At 36.3% G+C, this 23,435-nt stretch overlaps 1 protein-coding gene across 1 annotated transcript in view; it reads left to right on the top strand.

Moving 5' to 3' along the window:
- The window catches only part of LOC140154445 (guanine nucleotide exchange factor DBS-like), a 157,676-nt gene that overhangs the window by 113,270 nt on the left and 20,971 nt on the right, over window positions 1–23,435 (top strand). The window contains exons 12-24 of the mRNA XM_072177010.1: window positions 2,073–2,264; window positions 5,274–5,288; window positions 8,553–8,750; window positions 11,083–11,127; window positions 13,255–13,364; window positions 14,116–14,298; window positions 15,103–15,172; window positions 15,527–15,625; window positions 16,203–16,421; window positions 17,187–17,381; window positions 19,305–19,397; window positions 20,439–20,548; window positions 21,377–21,403. Of these exons, the coding sequence (XP_072033111.1) occupies window positions 2,073–2,264; window positions 5,274–5,288; window positions 8,553–8,750; window positions 11,083–11,127; window positions 13,255–13,364; window positions 14,116–14,298; window positions 15,103–15,172; window positions 15,527–15,625; window positions 16,203–16,421; window positions 17,187–17,381; window positions 19,305–19,397; window positions 20,439–20,548; window positions 21,377–21,403 (1,556 nt within the window). The remainder of the gene's footprint in view (window positions 1–2,072; window positions 2,265–5,273; window positions 5,289–8,552; window positions 8,751–11,082; window positions 11,128–13,254; window positions 13,365–14,115; window positions 14,299–15,102; window positions 15,173–15,526; window positions 15,626–16,202; window positions 16,422–17,186; window positions 17,382–19,304; window positions 19,398–20,438; window positions 20,549–21,376; window positions 21,404–23,435) is intronic.

Here is a 23,435-nt window from a genome sequence, read left to right as displayed (position 1 = left end):
AAGGAGTGTTTAAAGTAAAAAATATGGTTTGGTTGCTTTTCATCTAAAACATGCAAGAGATGACACATTGGAGTGACTGCCAGCTGTTTCCTTGCTCTTTTTCTTTCATAATATGTGCATGAAATTATAGGTAATTTACTAGCCATGCAGCACTAACTATATATAGCTTAAGACAAAGCAGGTGGGGGAGTTGCTATCAATAGTAAACTGTCAATTAAATGCAGATTATTCTATCAAGAGTGTGGAAATTCTTTCAACATGTACAAATATTGAGTAAAAAATGGAGTGCATATGCCTAATTGTGTACCTTTAATACAGGCCTATATAGTAAGTCATGTATAATAATTATTTGACTGCTCAGTGCAAGAAGTGGGTAAGCGCAATAGCTGCCCTGTGAACATTTGACAATTTACACATAGCATATTGTATGGCAGCTTCACATGGCAGCTATTGCACTTACCCACTTCTGGCACTGAGTAAGTGAATTATTTTTATTGCATGAAATCTGACAGCAGCACCTAAATGCATTTGTCAGCCATAGTGGGTATGTTCAATTGGGGCCAACTGGGGATGGTAGACCTATCGTTAGAGGGGTTGTGGGTTTGGGATGCGACAGCATGGTTATTAAGTCTGTCAGCAAAATGGGCAAATGGTGTGTCTGTTGAGGGAAGACAAGCCAGCTTAGTAATAGGGATGATGCATCTGTATGGTTGTCTGTGGTATAAGTAAGCAGTCTTGTGATGACGTAAAGTGTATAACTGTATATTGAAGCCTGGTGGGTTTGGCATATTCTTGTTTGTTTTTTAATGTGCTTAGTGTGGAGTCCCACTAGCAAATTCATGAACACCATGGATAATGATTATGAATATGATAACAGTTGATGTTAACCCTCTCCATATAGGTGTCAACTGCAGACGACAAGTTTCAAATTGTTTTTTTTTTTAAATTCAAAAATGTCAAAATTGTACATTGTCATAACCATATTTGGAATAAGCATGGAAAATGCATTAGAATAAGTACAAACAAGCCTGATATTGTACCAGTGGTTCTTGAGAGATCTCTTGATATTTTGAGGAAATATCTCAAATCTTGGACTTTTTATGTTGAAGCCTATATGGCTAGCATGCAGAGCATTAAATAAGTAATAGGCCTAGTGATTTTCAGTCCCTAAAATGATTATCATATTATGGAAAATAATGCAAGTGGCGTATAGCCCTGTTAAAATCATGATAACCCATATGAAACCAATTTATATAGGTATGTGCTACAATGTGCAGGTGTTGGTTGTATGTATTGGGTGTGTGCATGTTTAGGGATTGACAAGACCATGAGGAAATTATCAAATTGAACTAATCATTTGTATAAAAAGTTAAAAACTGTTCTGAGAAACCAATAAAACATTGAACTTTCATTTAACATAATTATATGATTACCTTAAAAGTCTTCAGCTGTTTGCGCTTAAGCTTTTCTAACAGAACGGTTTGGAATTCTTGGAACTGTTGCATCTTACAGCCCAGGTCCCTGTCCTTTTGGATATATTTGTGTTGGTGTGGTGGGAGGTTGTGAGGTTTTTAGCAGAATGGTTTGGAATTCTTAGATCTGTTGCATATCACAGCCCAGGTCTCTTTCCTTTTAGATATATTTGTGTGGGGGTGTGTGTGGTGGGAGGTTGTGTGGTTTTGTTTTTGTTTTTCAATATCTAGTTTTCGAAATTTGTGCAAGGCCACATGTTGGTCTGGCAACTTTTAAATATTCTGAAACACCTTGTAGTGTATATATAGGAAGTCAGTCTTCAAGAAACTTGGAAGAGAATCCTAAGAGAATGTTCTGTCTCTATTATATATGATGAATATCAATTGAACTCTTGCATTATCATGAGCAAAAATAGCCTTATTGCCCGATTATCTGATTTGGCATGAGTTTTTAAAGTTGGATACTTTACAAACCACACATACTGCTGGGTAAGAAACAACCACCATTGCCAACTATCTGCTGATGTCACTTAAGCTAAGAAAATATCATTATCTTATATAGCAGTTATTTACTTGAAGCATATTCTGTTTTATCAACAGGCCCAAAATTGGTGCAGCAAAGGAATGAAGTTATTAGCAGAACAAGAGATGGACCGATGCCAGTCCAAAGATGGTGCATTACAGTACCTAACTGACATCAAGGACTGTCTAGATGGGGTCAATGATATCAAACTCAACAACCCAAAGGAGTTCCGTATTATGTTTGACAACATACTGACAACAGAGGCTAAGGTAGGTCAATACAAGTCATGTCAAGTTTAGTATGATAGGATTACTATGTGTATGTTTGGTATAAGAGTTAATTTGCTCCAAATTGATGTGATCCAATGTATACTTATGTTATGTAAGTAAGCAAGATGAGTTATTTGTCATCATGTTTTAGATATGGTCACAAGAAGTGTGAACTTCTTTAAAGTAAATTTTTTATTTCTTCGGTGGTCTGGGCTGTACGTATCACGCATTACACGAGCTTAAACACAGGTAAACACAATCACGCTGATTGGCTGATCAACAGTCTTGACAATAAGACGGTTAACCCACTAGTCATCAGCGCGTAAAGCGGAGGAGATTTCATCACTTCGACGCAATCACCAATCACCAGCGCGTACCCAGACCACGGAAGAAATAAAAAAACATTTGCCTTTCATTGTTGTCTGCTCCATAACAATATTCATATTGAGGGGTAAGTGCAGGAAAGCCCTATCTGCAATAGCTGCTCTATAGACATTTGGCAATATCTGCATTCTATATTGTACACATCTAAACTATTTGACACCTGGCAGCTTTTGCAGGTGGGGTTTCTTACACTAATCCCTTGATATCTCAAAAACCATACATAATGTTGGTAGTGCTTTCAATATCTAGTAGCATGTTAGATAAATAAGACTATTAGACAATTAACAGTACAAATTGATATCAGATGACAAATTACTCATTTAGCTTGATGTTAAATTTAGTTAAAGAATATGTGACATGATCTGGCTCATGGGCCCAAAGGCAGCAAATTTGAAATTGAGGTATAGGCAAAAATATGGAGTAAAAACAATAAAATATATAAGAAAATAGACATCACAAAACTTCATATCTTTAGAACCAAGTATGCTAGACCTTTGGTGTGTTCAGTATGTGCTAGCCTTCTGTTTGTATAAGGTAAAATTATAGTAACTCAATTTTCAAAAATGCCTCCTTTGGCCCCCTTGGACCAGATTGTGTCATTATGTACATCCAAAATGTGACATTCAAAATGAGGTAGTTTGTGAAGAGTATTTGTGTTTGAATTGCCATGGTGTTATTAGTGCATGAACATTGTAAGTGGTGTAATTGTATATGTATTTGGGAAACTGGCAAAATTATAATCATGTTTGGAAGAATAGAGAGAAAAAAAGCCCAAAATTTGCTATTAACCTAAGCATGCTACAATAATAGACCTAATTACACTGGGAAAGTCCTTGTCAAAATAACTTCCATACCATTTTACCCTGATGTGGCAGTGCACATTTCATTTTGTGCAGCTTCAAATCGCTAGCATGATCTCAAAGCATACATGCGCTTAAAGACGCAACATAGATGCGTGCACAAAACGACTGCATCAATCCGTTGATGTCACTACCACATCAGGGCGAAAAATGGTATAAATAAATGTATAAATGAAATGGAAAACCAAAATAGTAGGGTTTATCAGTATAGCATTACTCAAGACATAAACTTTATAATGTACCCATCAAGTCAAGCTTTAGCCCAGGTGCAGTGTCTGGTCATTTAACCTAGCTCAGAAATTTCAAACAGGATGCTGCCCATATAAGTTCTAGTTCATGACGTTATATATTTTAATGAACATCAATTAGGTTAGGCAGTCTGAATGTGTGAGTTTTTATTAAAGGCGACCATAATAGGCATCTGTGCACACAAACCAAGTTGATTTCCCATCTTTCCCCTCCCCATATAGCTGTAGTCTGTTCAGTGTGAGCTGAACAAACAAAACTGTTTCTGCTCACAGGTGCCCAAACTTAAAATTCCTTAAATGTGAAATTAACCACTGCAACTACGAGTTAAGTCCCAAATAATTTTAGTATCAAATGAAAAGGAGGCAATTCTCAAAGACAAATGTTATTCAGGCATTGGTAAAGTAGTAAAGTAGAAAATCAGAAAGCTACTGCATCATCTCTGATGTATGGAATGTATGCCCTCTAATCTAGGCGAATGGCAAATGATAATAGGCTTATCTTGTAGTAAACATACTATGTTGCGTTAGATCTTCATTACCATCTTCAGCATGACCATGTACTGCACAGTATGACCCGTTTCTTTACTGAAGGTTGTGCAGTCCAATTATAGACTATCATTTGCCAATTCTCCCAAGTCATAGTGATGAAGGGAGTTGAATTAGACCTGTTCCGGGATGTGTCATCTTTTCCTTCTCTTGTTCTCACATGCTTTATGAAATAAATGGTAGAACTATAATGAGGATGATTATTATGTTTAGTCTGCATATATCAGGCCCATGGTCCCATAAGTCTTAAATTTGTCAAATCAAATGAACAAGTTATTTTACTAATCTAATTAAGTGAGTAACTGCATGTGTAGTTGGGGTTTAATCAAGTATGGCCCCATAAAATCTAAATTTGTCAAATCAAATGAGCAAGTAGGCTATCTCAAAGCCTTAATAATATTTGTAAATTCTTAAGCCCATCATGTTATAGTAAAAATCTCATTTGAATAAACACATCTGTTAATAGCTGTACGATCCGACCGCTATCGTATTTCAAAATACAACACAAATGCACATCCTTTCATACTTAATAAAAAAACTAACCAATCACGAATTGGATCATTTCCGCGTTATACACATGCGGGCGTTCGTCATACTGTGCATGGACAATCGGCATGCTGTTGACAGCTGTGTTCATTCAAATGAAATTTTTTACTTTAGTATACCCTTTATTACAGATTATAAGTCAATTGCATGAAAGTGAAGTTTGTGTGTCTGCAATACAGTGCACTGGTTTATAGAATATTAACAATGTATAGTAATGATGTAGACAGTGAGTTGATCTTTTTATTGTAGCTTACTGCTTACTGATTATGTATACTTTCACTTAAGCTTCTAAGGACTTCAGCATAAGTTTAATAATGTTCACCTTTTTTTCTCCCTCAAATCGTATGTGTGTGTGTGGCTGATGGTCCCATCGTTAATTCTGTGTGGTGCACGGGTGTATTATTATTTGGTGCACACTCATGTAGGATTATGATCCAGAGGTTTGTGACAAGTGACATTATATATGTATTGATTTGAAAGATATAGGTTATGGCTGTCAATTTGAAACACATTTTCATGAATTATTTTCGCCAAACATTATTTCAGAGAATACAAATATCAAGTAATTCTATAGATGCACTTCCTACAGATGATATTGAAATTTTTGGAGAATGCCATTTGGTTCTTTATTTTTTCATAGCTGATGCACCTGTTGTGTGTAACTTAAGCATCAAAAGTCTGGAATCTGACTTAATGCAGACATAGTGAAAGATTTAAATGTGATCACGTTGACAGCCATAATCCAAGCATGAAATTTACTTTAGGAGCAACTGCATGGTGCACAATTTAACAATTTTATGTTTGAAATGCAAACTTCATTGGATATTGTCACTTGCATCTTGAGATGTTTGAGACAGTGTAAATTTCCTTCTAATTATGGAGTGCAAATCATTGGTTAGCCCGACTATAAATGTACCCACCAGCCTAATACTTACAGGAGACCAAGTTCCCCTACCCTTACTCAAGTACTCGTACTCATACAAGTGCTCATACTCAATTGAAGCTCAGATGGTTGTACTCATCAACAGAAAGTTTACCTTTATTCATTCAAAGATTCAGTGTTATATATCTGAAAGGCAATGAGGTATAATTATGCTAAACATGCGAATACTGTCCACACATCTCTTGCAAATGTGACATAGACAATGAAGTTTTGATAGATGTATATGTGTTATATTATTCTGCATGTTTATAATTAGTTAGTGCAACTGTGTGGCTGATTTGTCACTTACTAAACATCATTTTTATTTTGTTAACTTATCTGTGACTGCAAATAACTGGAACTACATCAAGTGCTGTTGGGTTTTGTGTGTATGATTTAATTTGTATTCTTATGGATGCTGTACAACAGCAAACCAGGTCCTCTCTCCTCATTCCAGGCCTCCATTACCTGGTTCTACCTTTCACCTTTGTCTCCGTCTGTCATCTATGTCTCTTCCCTTCTCCCTCTCTTCTTGTATTCTTATGGATGCTGTACCACAGCAAACCAGGTCCTCTCTCCTCATTCAAGGCCTCCATTACCTGGTTCTACCTTTCACCTTTGTCTCCGTCTGTCATCTATGTCTCTTCCCTTCTCCCTCTCTTCTTGTATTCTTATGGATGCTGTACCACAGCAAACCAGGTCCTCTCTCCTCATTCCAGAACTCCATTAACTGGTTCTACCTTTCACCTTTGTCTCCGTCTGTCATCTATGTCTCTTCCCTTCTCCCTCTCTTCTTGTATTCTTAAGGATACTGTACCACAGCAAGCCAGTTCCTCTCATTCCCAGCTTTCATTACCTGGTTCTACCTTTCACCTTTGTCTCCATCTGTCATCTTTATCTCTTCCCTTCTCCCTCTCTTCTTGTATTCTTATAGATGCTGTATCACAGCAAGCCAGTTCCTCTCTCCTCATTACCAGCTTTCATTACCTCGCTCTACCCCTTACCTTTTTCTCTGTTATCTATGTCTCTTCCATTCTCCCCTCGTCTTTTATCTGTCTCTTTGTCCTGTCTCTTTAAATCGTGATGTTTGTTCCTTTGTTTTGATTTTGGGTATTTTGTTATTTCCTGATGTGTTGTTGGGTTATGTGGCAAGGCAGTATGGGATGTCTTCTTAGTTTGATAGTAAGGTTTGGATATCCCAGAATCTCCTTGTTTCTCTTGTATAATTTGTGGTGACTCTTGCCACTTCTGTGGAACTCCAGGTGCACATAGCAGGGTGGTCTTTTCCAGGAAGGTTTACTTCTCCTGCACGGAACTTATGGTTCACTAAAATGGATGACCTGTTGTGGGCAGGGAAATGCTACAACTTCCAATTGCAATTTTTTTTCCATATAATGATTCTTGTGGTTTAAAGGTATTCACTTGTATCCGTTTACACTCAAAGGTTTTGGTAGGATTGGTAGTTTGGGTAAATTTATCAAAGCTCCATACACAGATATGCAGTCATAAGCTCACCATGCCTATTTTTGTAACAACGTAAAGTATCATATTATTAACTATTTAAGTTTGTACATTTGCTATTTTTTAAAAGGGATCAGAAAATCACTTTTTGTTTATTCCACCAAACCAAATCTGAATGATTGACATGACAAACAGTTAACAAGTCAAAAGAGTTTTAATAATTAGGAAAATATCTTTGGGTTTTATCAAATTTGTTAAACAATGTTCATCTTCTGATCCCTTTGTATTTTTGAAGCATTCTGACTATTGTTTTTGCAGAATCATGAAAGCAATTTGATATTACATGATGATTTCTACTAACCCATGTATTTGCATTATTAACAATGCAGGCATTTTTGTGTGGGCCTAACACATCAGAAAGATCATACAGAAGAAGCTTGAAGATGTAGACATTTCTCACTGCAATTGATATGAAGTCATACCAATTTATGCGAGCTTTATCAAGAGTTCATTCATTACAGCTTTGCCCTCACAAGCAAACATACAGTATCTAAAAGTGAATAGCATAGTGTTCAGCTATTATGATATAAGGCTATTCCAGATGAAATCCATATACCCCCATATGAAAGACATGTCATTAACTCCCACACAGGGGATGTAGATTATAAATGGAGTCACCTTTTCAGGTAACCATGTTTGAAAATCACACTCCTTGTTTGGAAGATTAAAGTCATGTCTTCCATTGGGGTGTGTGGATTTCAACTAGAATAGCCATATGTTCAGCTATTATGATATTTGTTGGGATGCAGGTGTTTATGAATCAGTGTGCTGCCAAAGTAAAAATGTTGTATCTCCAAGTAATCTAGATAGCAGATACTATATTTCATTTTGGGAGAGCGCTATTTATTCATGTTAACATTTATTCATGTTATGCTGATAATTAAACAACAGCAGATACTACATTTAAAGCAGGGCCGTAAGTGTCTAAATTATCTAGAATGTTTTTTGATGTGATGGGTTGCATAGCCACAAAGCATTGAGATTTCATAATGTAAAACATACAAGTAGATCAAGTGTGTGCAAGATTGAATCTCATCAACATTTTGCATGAAAGATCATGTGAAGTGATTATCCATCATAAACTTGTTGAGAATTTGATTGAATCCTGCATGTAGATATGCCATCTGCTCCCATCTGAATTATAGCTCAGTTGGTGAGGTATCAGAATAGTACATCAGGAGTTGCAAGTTCCAATCCTGTTTGTATAGTAAGCTCAACTCTTATATTATGTAATACGTTTGAACCTTATTTGTATTTGTAGGCTGGAATCACAGAAGTAATCGGCAAAATGGAAGATGTGAAAACCATGTTTGAGAAACGGAAAGAAAGCTTAGATAAAGTGGTGGCTAAGTTTGAACGTCCAGTGCAGGCAGTACCAGCAACACCTGTCACGCCTCCCTCCCCAGATATGCCAAATGGGACACCAAAGCCAAGGAAAAATAGGAAAAGCAAAGGACAGGTAGGCAACAAGAAGTACACAAAATGATGAATAACACCTAGTAGAAAGATATGAACTGTAATATATAGCATAGGATAAATTGAAAAGCAAAGGACAGGTAGGCAACAAGAAGCACACAAAATGATGAATAACACCTAGTAGAAAGATATGAACTGTAATATATAGCATAGGATAAATTTAAAAGCAAAGGACAGGTAAGCACCAAGAAGTACACAAAATGATGAATAACACCTAGTAGAAGTATGTGAACTGTAATACATAGCATACAACAAATTCTCTTTTTATTATAACTAGATGTTTTAGCTGCCCAATTGCTGCCTTACAACATTTTTCATTTCGAAAAAACAAAGTCCAAAGTTTCTTTAGTATTGGGTCTTGTTAATGTACCCTTGTGGTCCCCTGAAAGCAAAGAAAAGTCTGGTTAACTGCCCGCAGTCTGTAAGATAAACTTCTGATTTGTATTTATAAAGCACAATTCAAGATATGACAGTAGTTGTAAGGCAACACTTGTATAGATATAACATTGTTTCAGATGTAGGGTTATCAAAATACTGTCATTTGTATTTCAAAAATCACTGGTTCTTCCATTTATACCCAGCATGTTTGTTGGATGTTCATTGACTCATGTTGGGATATACCAGTGTTTTCAGTTATAACCTATATTGCTGAGGAATTTTCAGTTCTTTCAAATATAATTTGACAATCTAATCAGACCAGTGTCAACATAACATACTTAAATGTGTAATTTAGGACAATTGCTAACATGAAATTTAAGATGTGATCAAAGTGAACTGTACAAAGCTAAGAATTAAGCACATTGTATTTCACCACACAGTCATATGTTGATAAACATACATTTGCACACATAGTCTTTTGGGACTTAAAACTATACTGTGTAGAGAAATGTATATAATTGATACATTGTGGTACATTTGTATGTACATGGGTGATGTGTGTGTATGTGGGTTCATAGCATTGGTTCATATTGGGAAATAATTACAGGTTTTCGGCTATTACACCTGGAGGTATTCAGAGAGTTGAACACAATTGATATTAATCATATTCAAACACTTGCACTCTCACTAACTCATTCCCTTTCTGTCTTTCACTTTGTTTCCCTCCATACCCTTCAACACTCTTGTTCTCCCCTTCTCACTCTCTGTCATGCACTCTCTCTCTCTCTCTCTCTTTCTCTACCCTTCCTGCATCTTTTTCTTTCACCCTCCTCCCTATTTCTACTGATTTCCCCTTTTTATCTTGTTTGTTTTTTCTGCCCTTTCCCTCTTCCCGTTGTCTCTCAACCAATCTAATTCAATTATTTGAGAGTTAAGTTACACCTGTGCATTCTTAGTATCATAGATCAAAAAGGATAACATCAGGAGAGTCTAAATAATAAGATGGCTTTCCTTCTAAAATCTCATTAAATAGTTTTGAGTAACTTACAGGTGTTATTTGGTCAGCTAGCCAATCAAATGTATTTGTAGGTGTTGAAATACGGTATAAAGTCAAGGTCAATCTTGGACATAGAACTTTCTTGTACAGATGTCAGAGGATGATTTAAGGAAGCCCCATCATGCACTGCAAAAGTGTTATCACTAGAGTTTCAACTGTCACTTTACTTTTCAAATCCCATTGAACTCTGTGCAAAAGATGTTGTTTTAGAATTGTGCGTGTGTCATTATTACTTGGTCGATTTCAGACCAAAAGTGATGTGTGTTTAAAGGATAATTCACACCTACTGTAGATAACATAAAATGTGAAATCCAGCATCTTCACAGCGTTTTTTATGTAAATATAACTGTACAAATTCAAATTAAACCATGCAGTATTTCTATTTGCAGTGGGCGAGTAGTGGTGTCATGTTCGCTCACACAGCTATGCTTACCACAAGTAACATTTGTGGAATGTTGGGAAGTGCTGAAATCATCCTCTGTACAGATGTATAATGCATAGTATTCAAACAAGTCTGTTACTGTTAAGATTTTTTTCAATCAGTTTTGCTCATTGATGTCTGATTTGAAATAAAAGTTAACAAAATCCTCTGCTATTAATTGCATGACGAAACACTGAAAAGTTATTCCTCACATTTGTCTTTATTTTTATCACTAAGTAGATTGTTTGGTTTTATTTTAAGGTGCTTTTATTTTGTTTCTGGTGATGATGAGGATGTCAGTGCCAATGATGATGGCAATATTGAAAATCATCATCATCATCATTGTCTTCTTGTTTCGTATGTTTTTGTTTTGTTTCTTTTTGTTGTCACAATTACACATTTTGCTACATTACATTTTATATTTTGTTACTCTCCTTATTTCACACATGCTTGTTACAGACGTCATTTCCAACCCATGAATTTTATGTACCAATGCCTACTCAGGTAGTTTGCTATTAATACACTAATCATTTAATCACTTGGCGTGCTAATACCTTTTTCCGGCAATATTCTGTAGTATGCACCAAAATTCTCTTTTCCCACTAGAGGGATGACATTGCTTTACATGATGGAGTAGAGCTACTTATTCAGTAATGTCAGCCTTGTGAGAAAATTTTTGGTGCATATTGGGAAGAATTGAAAAGTTTAGTTTGCATCTGACGTCAGGGTAAAGGCGCGGCATGATTGGTTGCTGACTTGCAGGGTACAGCATTTTCAGTCTAGTTGACAGGACATCATATGCAAACTAGTCTTTAACTTGGTCTTGAATTATAGAAACTTAATTCACAGATATGGATGAGACTTAAACATTCTGATACTTCGTAAACTACCCGGTAAACTACTCTTTGGGTGGAGGGATATGATGCATAATGTAATCTTTTTATGGATGTGAACAGATATACTTTAATAGGTGATTGTTGCTATGAAACATACATTTCAAAAATGTTTAGAAAAAAGATTGGACTGTTCCAGTTGAACTCTGTACACCCATATGGACGACATGACCTTAGTCTACCACACAGGGTGTGTGAATTCCAAATGGGGTTACCTGAATGGGTCACTCCACTTGAAATCTACACCCCCTGTGTGGGATATTATTGTCATGTCTTCTACAGGGGGTGCATGGATTTCAACTGGAATTGCCCAATGCAGTTTGACATGAATACAGTTTCTATATTTTTGTTTGGTGTTGAACATTTAGGAAATGTCCTGTCACTTTGTAGAGAACAAAATGATCTGGTTTGCTGTGGTTTCTAGGTATTCTGTCTATCTAAATATGGATTGAGAATCTACATTTTTTGCACTTATTACAACAGTTTCCGGTTGTTCAGCATTGGGAAATCAGTGGGGACAATTCAAATAAAAGCACTGCATAAAGAAGCATTATTCAAAAATGAAGTTTGAGTATTTTATTCACTGAATCTGCTTCATACACTTTACAACACATCTATTATTTTCTAGTGATCTTTTATTGTTTGCTCATTATAAAGTTGACACTGAATTTTGATTGTATAATGTGCTATCATATCCACAAGGAATCTGCCCACTACTCATATAATATGAGTGCACTTCTCATCCATCACAGATTCCTACCCTTCATTCCAAGAAAACGTGCATACATAAGACAATCAAGTGATTATAATTTCCTGGTGGAATTGCATCTTATCAGCCTAATTTCATTGATCCAATCCATAATCCCTTTCCACTACCTCTCAAACTTTTCATATAATTTTCACTTTTGAGGTTGCAGGGAATCTTACATGATTTTAGTTGCAGTCAATTCTTGTTTGAAGTGAATCAGTTTTTAAAGTGGTATGTGGGTAAACACTGGGGTTTGTTGGGGGTGTTTGTGTGCAGGGATGTTTGTGTGCAGGGATGTTTATGTACACAGATTATTGGGTGCAGGGGTGTTTGTGTTGTTACGGGTGTGTTGGGTGTGCACTGATTTATCATGTCTGTGTGTGTGCATTGTGTATAATTTGTATGCCTGGTCAAATAAAAATATAAGTTTGTTGCTAACCCTCAGGGTTTTTTGTTTTATTTTGTTTTTTAGTATTTTTGAGTCAAATTTTCTTCTGGTGCTTTGTAACATTTTTTTAAATAAAACAAAAAGATCATCAAAACATTGAAAAAAAACCATGCAAAATGTGAATTTTAAAAGCTTTGTGCACAGTTTCTAAAGACAAGCCTCTCTGTTTTGGCCTTATCTTGTATAAATCTATTTTATGTTATATTTGTAGCATACTCTAGTAGCTTGAGAGCAAGTAAGATTCAGGAGAGTAAACATTATCATAAACAGCTTTAAAGGCCCAGTGCATAACACCAAAGTCATTCCAATTCCTTAAAATTGGATATTGATCCAGTGCCATGTAAGACTCTAATTTCTTTTCATCTTCAATGCCCATCATATATCCTTGTAGAGCATATGGGTATAAAGGGATTACAATGATTCCAAAATGGTCATGGGAATTGCTATCAGTAGGTGGTTTTTAGCTTTCAGTATTCTTTCACTGCACCATTTCACCAACATTTGTGGGTTTGTGTATTTTGTTTGCATTTGATTCTATACAGACTGACAGGACGATAGAGATAGTACGTGAAGATGCCGACGCTGGAAACCTTGGTAATAACAATGAAATCCTACGAGGGGAAGATACCAACTCACTTAGTTACAAAAGAAGGTGGGTATAGCAAGTAGCTATGATGGGTCTGAGTAATCTTAGTGCATAACTTATTTGGTGCATAGAGCCATCATAAGTTTTCCATTTTACTGGTAAAGAAACAGAATTAAGTGTTTTTTGTGGAAAACCAGTTTATTACATAACTTCTTGGAGAAGACTTTGTCAGGCTAATCAATGTAACTTCAAGCTTTGCTTTGACTTAAACACTCCAAATTCATGCTTACAATATCTGCATATGATAATTTGAAAACTGTTGGGAACTGGTATTGCCATTCACAAAACAGAATTTGACTTTTAGAAAAGGGAAAAATTATGGCTCTGGAATATCCCCACCTGTGTCTAAATCATTTGACATGTAATCAGTGGTATAGACAGCTTTTAAGACAAGGAGGACAAAATTGCAAATGCACCAATGACAACCTTTTTCGATAAACTTGCAAGAAACAATACCTTTCATACTCTTTTTATAATTCCAAAAGGCTTACATCTCAAAGAATGTCGGGCAATTTTATCATCAGGATTCTTTTTGTCATCATATGACAGGCATATTATGCTGCTGTGAACTACTGATTGGCCCATGTGGTTGTCTTTTATAGTGCCTAGGTGCCTATATAAGTTCTTCACTTGTGTCACTCCTCATGGGCTATTTGTTCACTCTAGCATTTTATAAAAAAAACATGAAAACTTGTTTGTCACAATTGAATTCTAACCACCCATTTGAAATGAATATCTTTACAAACCATTTCTACAGACATGTGATGAATGAGCTGCTAGAGACAGAGAAGATGTATGTGAGTGAGTTAGAAGCTGTTCTGAGAGGGTATATAGAAGAGATGGAGAACCCTGACCTGATGTCATTCATCCCAGATGCACTACATGGGAAGAAAGATGTCCTATTTGCCAACTGGCAAGAATTATATAACTTTCACAAAAGGTAGGGTTGTTTCATTCTGTATAGTTTCTGTACGCTCATAGATAGGAACTGTAGTAAGTTTGCCAAATATGGCTCTGAAATATTTCTGTAAGTTTGCCAAATATGACTCTGAAATATTACTGAAGTGCAACAAATATTCAGTGAAGTAATTTGGGAACATTACATGTGAGAGGCTTTTAATTTGCTGTAGAAGTGATGATGTAACAGGATTACCTACCATAGCAGTAGATGAATACAATTTTTGAATATATCGCCTTGCACTACAAGCATGTTGCACTCATCACCTGTGTAAGTCTGGCTACAATCATAGATTGCATACAATGCCGCTCTTTTCAAAGATGCTAATCTTATAGGTGTGAGGGATCAGCACAATATGAATCTTCTTTATAGAATTACGATTCAGTTCTTTATACCTGTTCTTTGACATGAATGGATCAATGCATAGGTACAGTGTGAACGTTGTAGTGCAAGGTGATATCTCAATTGTATACATCTATTGCTATGGTAGTTAATTCTACGGCGAATAGGAAGTTGTACATTTAGCATCAAGTTGCCTGGCTACACACACTTCATTTTCCACCATGCATGAAGCAAACTCCTGATTTACAAAAATGGTTCAAAATAACCAGGAGATATTTCTAAATTTATCTCTTCACATGCAAACATGCAGGCACACACATACTATTCAAATGATCAACCTGTATCAACCATTGACATGCACTTTTAGGTTATGAAAATTAATACATGATATACTTTGAATTTGCTACTTATCATTGTTTTGTTGTTTTCTTCTTTCTTTTGCAGTACATTTCTAGTTGATATTCAAAATTATAAGAATACACCAACTTTAATAGGAAAATGTTTTGTAAAAAGGGTAAGTAATTGTTGCATTTTGTGTCTACATACTCTACAATTATCCAATACCTGGGGTTATCTCTGTAATATCTGTTCATGCAGTTACATTGAATATTACCATTATGAAATGGTCTACAAAATGAAATTTTAATGAGTGTACATGGAAACATTTTGTCACCAAAAATTGTATTTCTGATGGCAACCTACAGTATGTAATGATGTAAGCAAGTATTGTTTTGATTAAGTTAAAATTACATTTGAGTTTAGATTTGCAGATTTGTATGTAGTGGTAATTAAATGAGAATGATTTAAAATTAGACTTTACTAACAATATTGGCTGACAATAATTGTGTGTTTTTTTCTCCTTCAACAGAAAGAAGAGTTGGATAGATTATATAGTACATATTGTCAAAATAAACCAAGGTCAGAATTGTTACGAAGAGATTGCGGGAACAATAACCCATTCTTTCAGGTAAGCACCAAAAAAAAAATTTCATTTGTTTGTATGTTGTTTTAAAGCACTAAGCTAGCACTAAGCTTTTTAAGCTCATAATATAATAACAACATGTGTGAATGTATGTGATGGGGAAGGACGATACATTATCCCACCCCCACCCCACCCCAGCTCATATACAAAATTTAAGATGATACAGAAGTTTGAAAAAAATTTAGCTACTTCCTTGAGCTTGTTTATTCATCCATCCAAATAGTCAAAGCTCAGAACTTAAAGGTTTATTGTCCCCTGGCTCAAATGAGGAGAGCCTGTGGATGTGTACTTGTGATTTTCTGCTCACATAATGTCTGAAGGACAAAATCTGCTTGCCTGCCATTTGCCCCACACTCTAGCAATGTCTGTGTTTGTCTTTGTCCATGTTTGAAGACAATTGTGTAGCAAAATTGAATCTCTACTCAAAATTTGTCAATTACAGCAGACTATATCAAGTCTTATGCACTGTATTCTTTGTAATATAAAATATTTCTTTACTTCCATTCAATCTCATCCCCAGTATTCTTTGTAAAAAATTTCTTTACTTGCATCTCATCCCCAGGAGTGCCAAAGATCATTAGGTCACAAGCTACCACTAAGCGCGTACCTTCTTAAACCTGTTCAAAGGATAACCAAGTATCAACTCCTGCTCAAGGAGATGTTAAAGTACTCAGCACTAGAGAAAGGATCAGAAGACTTAGAAGCCGCATTAGATTGTATGTTAACAGTGCTCAAGTATGTCAATGATAGTATGCATCAAGTAGCCATCACTGGTTTCCAGGTGAGTTATATACAGATATAGGATCGGTTTTTTTAAAATTTCTATTGAGCTAGACAAATAAAATGTGATGTAAATTATATTCAGACATTCTTTTATTTGTTAGGGTGTTTTTGTTTATTCGGATGTTGAATGTGTGTGTTATCAAATTTGAGAAAGTTTTCATTACATTTTAACCATATTTTCAGACCAGGTGATGTGGTGACTTGTTTATGCTCTTCCTAGATAGGGCTATTCCAGTTGAAATCCATACACCCCCTATGGATGACATTACCATAATCTTCCTCACAGAAAGTGTAAACTTCAAATGGGGTTACCTGAATGGGTGACTTCATTTGAATTCACACTCATTGTGTGGGAGATTAAGCCTTCATTAAGGTCATGTCGTTCATAGGGAATGTGGATTTCAACTGGAATTGGCCATTATGCAGTAATTCCTGTAAACAGTTAATACACTCTGGAATTTGTTCTCTGATCCTGGTAGTACCTCACAGAAAGTATTCCCATATCAATTGTCTGTAGTTACTAGTTATTGAAAAGGCTACATTTTGTATGACCAAATTGTGTTTCAACACAATGTTTCTAGTACTTTAAATGATTTGTTATAGGTACACCTTCCTGTTTCAAATGGAAAAGGCAAAACACAATTTGTTCACTTGGGTCATATTTCCTCCAAGCCTTGAATATGCCATTGTTTTAAAGACGGGAGTATGAATACTAGTAAATTTATCTTTGATCTATTACATCATTGTGTTCAGGGCAAATTAGGCGGAGCAAGGTAAACTGTTAATGCAGGGAGCCCTCTATGTGTGGGTAGAAACAAAGAGACATGGCATCAGAGATATCAGACAACAAAAGAAGACACAGAGACATGTCTTCCTCTATGAGAAACTTGTCCTATTCTGTAAGAAACGTGGGGACATCAAGGAGAAGACATGTTATGCATTTAAAAGCAGTCTGAAGGTGAGTGAATTTATATCAGGTTTACACCGCCCAAAAAAGAATAAAGAAATGGGAAGCTTGTATATAAAACTAATGGCTTATTTTCTATTACTTCAGAAAAAAAGTTAGCTGTTTTGAAGCAGCTTACAATCAAAATAAAAAACGTTCATCATATTTAGTATTTATCTATGCCCGTGGAACGGTGGCATAGATATTGTATTTGTTGTGTTTAGTCTTCTCCTCCTCCTTCTCCTCCTCCTCCTCCTCCTTCTTCTTAAGACCACTTCTTTGCACTCCTCTAGCTCAAGAACCAAAGAAGCCTCGGGGCCCATACTTGGTACAATGATGGACCATGACCCCAAGATACATCCTAGGGTACCCCCGACCCCAAAGGTCAAAGGTCATGGGCTACAGGGGGCAATATGTGTAAAATTTCAAACAGCTCTAGCTCAAAAACTATAGCGCCCTCAGGGTTCATACTTGGTACAATGATGGCCTATGACCCTAGAAGTATGCTATGCTAGCTACAACCCCAGAGGTCAAAGTTCATATGCTTTAAAAAGCAAAATAGGTACGACCGGTTAACACAGTGTATCGCAATAGGTAGCATTTTGGTAGCTACCTGTATTTGCAATGATGAAGGCTTCAAATATACGTCAAGACGTACAATGGGGTTAAGAGGTTATCCGCTTAAAGGGACACAATAGTTTAGGATTAAAGGGGTATTCTCCAGTCTGGTGGTGTTTCAGAGAGAGTGAGGGTCTGATGAAGTATAAGAGAGAGGGATGGCTTGGTGGGGTATTAGAGAGAGTTTGGGCCAGCCTGGTGGTGTTTTAGAGCGAGTGAGTGTCTGGTGGAGTATAAGAGAGAGTGAAGTCTTGGTGGGGTATTAGAGAGAGTATGGGTCAGCCTGTTGGTGTTTTAGAGCGAGTGAGTGTCTGGTGGATTATAAGAGAGAGTGAGGGTCTGGTGAGGTATTAGAGAGAGTGTGCCAATCTGGGGGTGTTTTAGAGCTAGTGAGTGTCTGGTGGAGTATAAGAGAGAGTGATGGCTGGGTGGGGTATTAGAGAGAGTTTGGGTCAGCCTGGTGGTGTTTTAGAGCGAGTGAGTGTCTGGTGGAGTATAAGAGAGAGTGAAGGCTTGGTGGGGTATTAGAGAGAGTTTGGGTCAGCCTGGTGGTGTTTTAGAGCGAGTGGGTGTCTGGTGGAGTATAAGAGAGAGTGAAGGATTGGTGGGGTATTAGAGAGAGTATTGGTCAGCCTGTTGGTGTTTTAGAGCGAGTGAGTGTCTGGTGGATGGAGTATAAGAGAGAGTGAAGGCTTGGTGGGGTATTAGAGAGAGTATGGGTCAGCCTGTTAGTGTTTTAGAGCGAGTGAGTGTCTGGTGGAGTATAAGAGAGAGTGATGGCTGGGCGGGGTATTAGAGAGAGTTTGGGTCAGCCTGGTGGTGTTTTAGAGCGAGTGAGTGTCTGGTGGAGTATAAGAGAGAGTGGGGGTCTGGTGGGGCATTAGAGAGAGCGTGGTCCAGTCTGGTGGTGTTTTAGAGCGAGTGAGTGTCTGGTGGAGTATAAGAGAGTGATGGTCTGGTGGGGTGTTAGAGAGAGTGTGGGCCACGGGCATAGATATTCGTGTTTGGTCAAACACAACTGTGGTTTCTAGTACTATTTTATTCTGCTACTAAATTTGAAACTTGAAATTTAGTATGAACATGGTTGTTCCATTTTGCAGTGATTTTGTGCTTGTTGTTTTCTAACCAACATTTGACATTATGTTTTAGAATATCAGGAAAATGACAATTATTGAAGCCGAAGTTAGAGTAAATAATGAATTGCTACTTCTATTTTCATCATTCACTGCATAAACTGAGACTAATTTTGCTTGATCAATTTATTCATATCGATATATTTGTAACAATATCACTATAACATCATCCTTATTTTTACAGACAAGTGAAATAGGTCTGACAGAATATGTGAAAGGAGACAAGAAGAAGTTTGAGCTGTGGCTTGGAGGAAGAGAGGCAGTCTACACATTTTTGGTAAGTGTGTACTCTATGATGTGTCACATATGACGGGATAGTTGTATGCGACTTTGAGTCGTCATCATAAAGAGGCTTTTTGTTTAAAACCCCTTTGGACACGAAGGAAGATGGCTCGATCAAAAAAATATTTTTTATGCTTATTATAACTATTTTGGATAGTAATTTGTGAAAAACTAAAAAAATAATAATCACCTCATCAATTATGCAAATTAGGGCATGTGTACAATTGTACACATTGTGACTAAGTGACGACGTTAACAATGATTTTTGGATACAATTATACGCATTATGACTAAGTAATGGCAGTAAAACTTGGTAACATATGTGAAGCAACAAACTTGAACCCTTTGTTTCTTTTTTCTGTTGCCTTCATACGTCCGTATCTGTAGGCTCTAACTCTCATTAATTTGGTATAAAATGCTAATAAACAGTTCTTGTCTTTGGAGCGACCGAAAAAGACATCACACTTAATAAACTTGATTTTTGAGACTAATTTTGTTACTCCACTCTACACGATCCATTTTCGGGCCCATCAACGACCAGTTACTCCTAACTATCTCTGTAACAATAGGCCTACATAGTGGTTTTTCCAAAAATGCATCCAGAGCAAATTATAAACTGAATGGAAGTATTGACAAAAGAGTTTAAAATAACTTATGCATGCACAATTGTGCACATGGTGTTTGTTTGCAGTAATAAGCTTCCCCTGGTATACAGGGAGCAATAGAAGTCCATGTGTACAATTGTACACAATATGTACAAAGGGGAGGGTAATACTGGAAGTACTAGTGTGTGTTACTTACACACTTCAGTAAATCATTAGCTTATATTGTCTTCCTTCTATACAGTTTATATATGGGTACTAAACTTTGATAGATCTTATCAATAACACAAGGTAATCATAGATCCATATCCAACGGTGCCATCTGTGGCACATTTGGACAGAGCATTTCACCTCATTATCACCTCTCCCATCAGAATGTCACAGTATATATAATGGGCAATTTATTTAATTATTTCATTTTTGGACATTTTTAGGCTCCCAATGAGAACGAGAAGATGACGTGGGTAAAAGCTGTCCGCCAAGCTTTACTGCAGGTCTCTATGGGTTCTATAGAAGTAGAAACAACACATAGGAAGGGTAGCAGGTAAGTCGGTCACCCTGTTTTTGCTGTCTCATCTCAAGATGAGAGTAAAGCCATGTTGGATTTCACAGTGGCAGATAAGAATTGCATGCACTAACCTATTGCTGTGGGCGTATACACGTGTAGAAGGGCGATGTGTCCATAACCTGGTGATGCAACTGCGTAAGCACACTGATCAGAATCTCCCACTGCAAAATGCAAGATGGTGTTACTCTCAGTTTGAGATAAGACACACTCTAGTGTGTTATTAAACCGCTACAATGATCTATCCACAGATATCCAACCTCATCTGATAATGAGAGCCAATCATTCCATGAATTACACAAGATGAGACTCTGCATCTGTCACATCATATTTTTCATCAGAGTGCAGTTATGATTTGATCTAACATCCATCATAATGTTCCCTAAATTCACCAAATTATACTGCAATATGTGTCAGTAAAAAAAAAACATACTGCTTTAATGATGTATCTATAACTTAAAAAAAACTTTCACATTGTCCTATATATGGTTGATGCTCTTCCATATATGGTTGATGCTCTTCCATATATGGTTGATGCTCTTCCATATATGGTTGATGCTCTTCCATATATGGTTGATGCTCTTCCATATATGGTTGATGCTCTTCCATATATGGTTGAACGTTACATGATGTGATTTTGTTTTGACAATTAATGTGTGTAGAAAGTTGAGGTCAAAACAAGTCATTCATTCATACTTTAAGCTGACATCTTTAGGCCTTATTACTAATTAGCCATTAGCCACTAATTACATCATCATCATGAATAGCGAGACAGTTAATATTGATTTTCATATTTTTGCTTATCAGCATATTTTATTCATCACTCCCTGAGAGGTTAGTGTATACCATTAATATTGCATGATGACATGACATCTTCACTAAACATCATTTTGAGCTTATTAATGCACATACTGTGTTTCAAGGAAATGTGTCCATCATGTTCATAATGTTCTGTGATGTTTACGTTATTCTGCGATGTTCACAATGTTCTGTGATGTTCTGATGTTCACAATGTTCTGCGATGTTCACATTGTTCTGCGATGTACAAATGTGTATGTTTGCATTTGTAAAACCTGGAAAATAAGGTCACACATGTGGGAAATCTGCGTATCGGTCTGTGTACTGCGTCCGTGCAAACGTGAATACAATGCAAACAAGTGTATCTGCAGTTGGATAGTGAAAACTGCCAAGTTTTGTATCGCTGGCCACGTTTGCCAGTGCTTGTACATCGTTTGTATTTTATTTGTCTAGGGTGTGGTGTGTATGTGTGTTATATGGGGTGGGGTGTGTTTACACTTAGAATGTGTTGTCTGTGATTCTCTTTCACGGCTGTGCATGACTGTGTGTATACATTGTGTGCCTATTTGTTGGTGTGTATCTGTAGGTAAGTCTTAATGTTCTACAGACATACACATTACATATCTGTGCATTTGCTATTATGTGAAATGTTATAATGAAAGGAACCAGGTATCTTATGTCCATGACATACACATGTAAACATGGCTGTCTACGGTAGGCCACTGGTTTAAATAAAAGTTCTGGTAACAACTGGAATTGGTTTGGTGATGATTTTATTTCATATCACTGGTGCAGATAACATAAAGATAATTTGTAATTTAAACTCCGGAGAACATAAATGATAAAACAACCAGAGCAAAAGCTCCGTGACTACAACCCCATGTTGATGTGTCTGTGGTCTGAGATAGAGTGAGCCTCCGTGAGCACGCAGCTACAGATTTTATCGGAAGTTCGCCCACACAAATCCTGAACTGTGATTGGTCAAGATTGCATTTCTTTTGTTCCTAATGAAAGACTCGGAATGATTCGGCAATAGCCGTTTATGAAAGGAATCGAATCCGAAATCGTGAATTTCAACAAGAATGTCTTACAAAAAGCAAGACCCCAAGACCAACATTCTGCACTGTTACATAACTCCCTTCCTTCAAGATGATGCCCTCATCCATCGTATACCAGTGGGTTGTATGTAACAAGCAGTATGCTGTAAAAAAATTTTTTTTCTCCTCTGGTTGTTTTAAATTTTTAAAAAAATTTATTAAATATTAATCATTTAACTCAATCTCAGCTATTAATTAGCTGATGAATACAATGTCTTTATCTCTTACTTCCTTTTCACTCCATTACCATCTGGTCTATAAATAACTCTCTCATTTTTCCTTTTAACAATTTATGAAGTCAAATCCTTTAACGAATAATTTCCATTCTTAAAACCATTAACTTACATTAACATTGTATTCACTTCCTTTTCCAAATCCTTTTAATTTAACTGCCACCTCATTATTATAATTTCATTACAATTGCAATTTCATTATAATTTCATCCTTCTAATATGATTAATTCATATTTTCTTCACATTAATTTACATGTATTAATTTTCCCTTCACATAACATGTATAACATCCAACATTGAAACATAATTAAATAATTTTACATTCTATCTTTTGCCCATGACAGACAAAATTAATAATTTCCCTTCATTTATGCTCAATTATTCTTAAATTGCTTTTTGTGTTTCTCATGGGTACATTTTATTACTATTGAGCATAAAATTCAAAGTTTCAAAGTAATATTTCCCTCATTATGATATTACTTCAAAATCATAATGTTAATTTCTTTGGAGGTTTCACCAATCTGCCCGATCGAGTGTGTACAACACTTTGAGGATTCCCAGAACTAGACTGTCTATTACTTTGAGCAAAATTCCGTGCAGTCTGTAAAGCTACTCTTTTATCTTGTGAAAGATGTTGCAAATTCGATCTTGGAGATTGAGGTGATTTACTTGGACTAGATTCTGACACATGTCTAACTCTTCTATTGTCATGAACTACTTTAGGTTTCTCTCTGCGCA

This window comes from Amphiura filiformis, chromosome 6 (genome assembly GCF_039555335.1).
Source record: "Amphiura filiformis chromosome 6, Afil_fr2py, whole genome shotgun sequence".
In the NCBI taxonomy this organism is placed as follows: domain Eukaryota; kingdom Metazoa; phylum Echinodermata; class Ophiuroidea; order Amphilepidida; family Amphiuridae; genus Amphiura; species Amphiura filiformis.
The sequence above is the reverse complement of the archived record's forward strand: the minus strand, read 5'-3'. Positions and strand labels throughout refer to the sequence as shown.